General features: G+C 37.0%; 1 protein-coding gene across 2 annotated transcripts; it reads left to right on the top strand.

Moving 5' to 3' along the window:
* The first annotated feature begins 421 nt into the window (after positions 1 to 421).
* Positions 422 to 2549, top strand: LOC131835284 (olfactory receptor 4F15-like). 2 transcript variants are annotated; one of them, XM_059179643.1, is made up of 2 exons: positions 422 to 1328; positions 2527 to 2549. In XM_059179643.1, exons 1-2 carry the CDS (start codon positions 422 to 424, stop codon positions 2547 to 2549), a joined length of 930 nt encoding a protein of 309 aa, XP_059035626.1. The 2 variants fall into 2 exon arrangements, with proteins under 2 accessions (XP_059035626.1, XP_059035625.1); XM_059179642.1 differs by lacking the exon at positions 2527 to 2549 and having other exon boundaries at positions 422 to 1360.
* The last annotated feature ends 2384 nt before the right edge of the window (positions 2550 to 4933 follow it).

The following is a 4933-nucleotide window of genomic DNA, read 5'->3' as shown; positions in this document are numbered from 1 at the left end:
TATGTGCTGTGTATGAGGGATTGTTAGTTTGCTCATATGAATGGTGGAAATGCTATCTATTCAAAAGGTTTTGAAATTGACCTTGTATGTTACTGATAGAATGCAGGGCAGGAGGAAATACGAAATAGCCATGTGATAGTGAAGAAAACAGAAGGGAAACAGGTCCAGGGATGGAATTCTTTTAGTTGTAGCAATTTTAAATCCATACTGGCATTGGGAACCAGCTGGCTCCTATAAGTAGAAGTCTAATGTGTATATGTGATGAAGATTATTTGGCTCTGGGAGTTTTTAATATGATGACTGTTTCCATGGGCAGGAGGCTTCCTTTTGTGAACACCAATACTTGCCTAGGCATTTTTTTAAAAAAAATTTTCTTTCTTCTTTTAGGGAAACATGAAACCTGATCCTTGTGTCTGAGGCAATGGACAGAATGAACCAGTCAGTAGTATCAGAGTTTGTGTTCCTTGGACTCACAAATTCATGGGAGATCCAACTTCTTCTTTTCATTTTCTCCTTTTTATTCTACTTGGCAAGCATGATGGGAAACCTTGTCATTGTGTTCACTGTAACCTTGGATGCTCATCTGCATTCCCCTATGTATTTCCTCCTGGCTAACCTCTCTGTCATTGATATGTTGTTTTCCTCAATTGCAGCCCCTAAAATGATTTGTGATATTTTTAAGAAGCACAAAGCCATCTCTTTTTGTGGATGTATTATGCAGATCTTCTTTAGTCATGCTCTTGGGGGCACAGAGATGGTGCTGCTTATAGCCATGGCCTTTGACAGATATGTGGCCATATGTAAGCCTCTGCACTACTTGAGCATCATGAGCCCAAAGATGTGTCTATACTTTTTAGTCACTTCTTGGGTCATTGGCTTCATCCATTCATTGGTTCAATTAGTTTTTGTGGTAGATTTGCCTTTTTGTGGCCCTAATGTATTGGATAGTTTTTATTGTGACCTTCCCCGACTCCTCAGGCTTGCCTGCACAAACACTCAAGAATTGGAGTTCATGGTTACTGTCAATAGTGGGCTCATTTCTGTTGTCTCATTTATCCTGCTGGTCTTTTCATATATCTTCATTTTGTTTACTGTTTGGAAACATTCCTCTGGTGGCTCATCCAAGGCTGTCTCCACACTGTCAGCTCATATCACTGTGGTGGTTTTGTTCTTTGGGCCACTGATGTTTTTCTACACATCGCCTTCTCCCACATCACACCTAGATAAGTATCTTGCTATTTTTGATGCAGTTATCACTCCTTTTTTGAATCCAGTCATCTACACATTCAGGAACAAAGAGATGAAAGTGGCAATGAGGAGACTGTGTGGTCATCTCGCGTGTTACAGGAAGATTTCATGAACGGATGGCTTTGAAGATACAAAATCACAGATTTTCCCTCATGCTGGTTGTAAAAAAGACATTATGCAATTTCAGAAAAATCCGTTACACTTAGGACATGTTATATGTCTAGAAATCTACTATGATATTATAGTATCTATTTCACCATTAAGTTAGAAGTCATGTTTTTCTTTGATACCCTGTATGTCAAAGTGCTAAAAAGTGAATAATGCATGCTTTGAAACCTACATGGTTAAGGGAATGTCATCATGTAATTGAGTAAATAATAAAGTTTGATGTTTTTCCTATATTAAACAGACTATTCTACAGCTAGACAAATTATGCATTTATATTATCCTCCATCTGCTTACTTGAGTTTATACCTTGGTTTTAATTCTCTTTGTTGCTAGATTATCTCCTCTATCTGGTAGTGTAATAAATTGTTAATCCTATGTGAGAGCTATAGCTATAGCTAGATTGGATTACTAGCATTATTGCCTTTAATCCCTTCTGTTGCACTATATATAACCCAGGTGATTGCATTAGCCCAGGGTTAGAACAAAATTTATCAGAGAGTCAGGCTCTGAAAATCTTGACCCTGGTTGCCATGTCAGTGTCTGTTGACTTTCAAATCAGTTTTGCGTTTGAATTTCTGAACATATTCTACTCTTTCAGCCTTTTCCTATAGGTCTATCTAATGTAAGAGGTGTAAATCTCTTATGTGTATTCCTTTTTTTCTTGTAAACTTCTCAGTGAGCACTAAGGACTTCCTTATCATTTCTAAATCTTTTCTTACTTTCTACCATGACCGTATGTTTCCTTGTTCAGGTTCTACCAAAGCTGACTCTTAAACTATTGCATTAGTTATGAAAAACATGTTTAGAATTCATTATGCAAGATTCTTTTATCTATAGTGGTAACCAGAGATTTTTGATTAAGTTCTATTTTGTAGGCCTGAAGTCTCCCCAAATACTTACAATTAATGATGTTATTTCATTTGTGGGAAAGAAATGTTGTTGATTAAATTTTACTCTGCTTAAGGAAGTGACACTAAGATCATTGTACCTCTCCCAGAAAGAGAATTTAAAATATTTCAACAGAATGAAATATTTATAGATATCCATGAAGGGTTCCCCCCTCCCCATACATTGAGAAGCTTGTTATTTAACAAAATTACTAGACAATAGAATGGAATGCACACACTAATTGAAATTTCCTTCATGAGACAATAAAATTATTATTGTCATCATTTGTGTTCTAGGGGAGGTACTAAGTGACTCATATGGTGCATTTTACAATCTATTGTCCTCAGGGATTAACCTTGAAACTTATGGAGTAGATATTCTCACCATCCCCATATTACACAGGAGGGTTCTGAGGCATGAAGATGTTAAATATTCTCAAGTTGCATTAAGTAATCAGACTGGACACAAAGCCTTGTGGTTTTGATGCAGGATCTGTAATCTTAATCCTTGCACTATAATGCATCTCTGGTAATAAAAGATATCAGAATTACTCATTTACCTGGAAACAACCTCTACTTGTGGGCTTCCTCTGGAGACCTCCTCACCATCAAAACCCAGTTTTTATGAGGTTAGTAAATTCACAAATATTTTTTGTGTATGTGAAATTAATGGGGCATATTGTGCAAGGCACTCACTACTATCTGGGAAGTTGAAATGCCAGATTTACCTTGATATATTGTAGAGGAAGGAGCCCAAAAGATAAAGAAGATATCTGAATGGGTCTATTATGTGTAACATACTTAGATAACCCCTGGCTGTATCCTTTTGGGAGGGGCTGGGGGGCATGGCATCACCAAGATCACTTTAAAAAAATGCAACATACATGACAATGATCCTCTCTACTTTCTCCAAAGGTATGCTTGACCATGTGCTTGCATAATTAAATATTAGGAATAAAGAAATATCACAACATTCTGAGGACAGTTGGGCAGAGTCTGAGTTGAAATGGATACTCAAATCTTTAAAGGCTCATTGTGGTCCTTTATTTGAAGGGAGGCATGTGGGACTTAACTATATACAGAGTCCCTGTCTAGATCTGGTGGATCCACCAGTGGGTCCATCAAATGACGCCCCTCCCACCCTGTGATCAATATGCCATTTTCTGAATGTATAATTTGAATCAATATACTTGGTTGTTAGTTCAGCTCCCACACTATTTCTTTGCCTTGTGGGTTTCAGGTATTGTAGAGGGTATGGCACCTAGCTTGTCACATCCATACACTCAGTATTTAAAAAAAAAAAGGACATTATATTCTGCAGGGATAAAGGTGGCAGTAAAATACCCAAACAATATAGAAATAGTGATCTCCAACCTCTGACTATTTAACCCACCACTGTGGCCCCTACAAAAGTCAGGCAGATCTTAGAAAATGACAATGGACTACTGTAAACTCAGTCCAGTAGTGGCCTCAATAGCAGTTGTTATACTAAAGGTGTTATTGTTGCTAGAGCAGTGTTTTTATTTTTTAAAGATTTTATTTATTTGAAAGAAAGGGAGAGAGCACAAGCAGGGTGAGTGGCAGAGGGAGAGGTCCCTACTGAGTAGGGAGCATGATAAGGGACTTCTTCCCAAGACACTGGGATCATGATCTGAGGGAAAGGCAGACATTTAAGTGACTGAGCCACTGTAAAGAAGATTAACACAAACTTGGGTATATGATATGTGGTTATTGATATGGTAAATATTCTTTTCCATCTCAGAAAGTAGAGTTAGAAACAATTCACATGGAAAGGACATCAGTATCTATTTGTTGTTCTGCTCTTTGATAGTCTGGACAGAAATGAATCATCTGGATGGTTTATATCTATTTAAGATTGCCTATTATATTAATGACACTATCTGTCAAATTAGAATAGGACAAATGGCAAGCACATTTATGCTTAGGTTGTACATATTTGTTATCAAAGGAGTGAATAAATTGCATAAAGAATAAGGAAACATGCCATTAAAATTTTAGGAATTCAGAGATATGTATCAAAGACTTAATCATAGGAGAAAACACAGGCAAAGATCTTGACATTGGTCTTGGGAATGATTTTTTGGGTAAGACACCAAAAATACAGGAAACAAAAGCTGAAATCAATAATTGGGAAGGTATCAATCTGAAGAGCTGCTACACAAAAGGAAAAGATACAATGAATTGGACCCTAAACTCTGTGGTCAAATAATCTTCAACAAAACAGGAAAAAATATACAGTGGAAAAAAGACAGTCTTTTAAATAAATGGTTCTGGGAAAACTGGGTAGCTATATGTAGAAGAATGAAACTCGACCATTCTCTTACACCGTACACAAAGATAAACTCAAAATGGATAAAAGACCTCAACATGAGACAGGAATCCATCAGAATCCTAGAAGAGAACATAGGCAGTAATCTCTTCAATATCAACCACAGCAACTTCTTTCAAGATATGTCTCCAAAGGCAAAGGAAACAAAAGTGAAGATGAACTTTTGGGACTTCATCAAAATCAAAAGCTTCTGCACAGCCAAGGAAACAGTCAAGAAAACAAAGAGGCAACCCACAAAATGGGAGAAGATATTTGCAAATGACAGTACAGATAAAAGGTT

The sequence above is a fragment of the Mustela lutreola genome, chromosome 7 (assembly GCF_030435805.1).
Source record: "Mustela lutreola isolate mMusLut2 chromosome 7, mMusLut2.pri, whole genome shotgun sequence".
Lineage (NCBI taxonomy): Eukaryota > Metazoa > Chordata > Mammalia > Carnivora > Mustelidae > Mustela > Mustela lutreola.
Note: the sequence above shows the minus strand (reverse complement) of the source record. Positions and strands in the feature narration are given on the sequence as shown.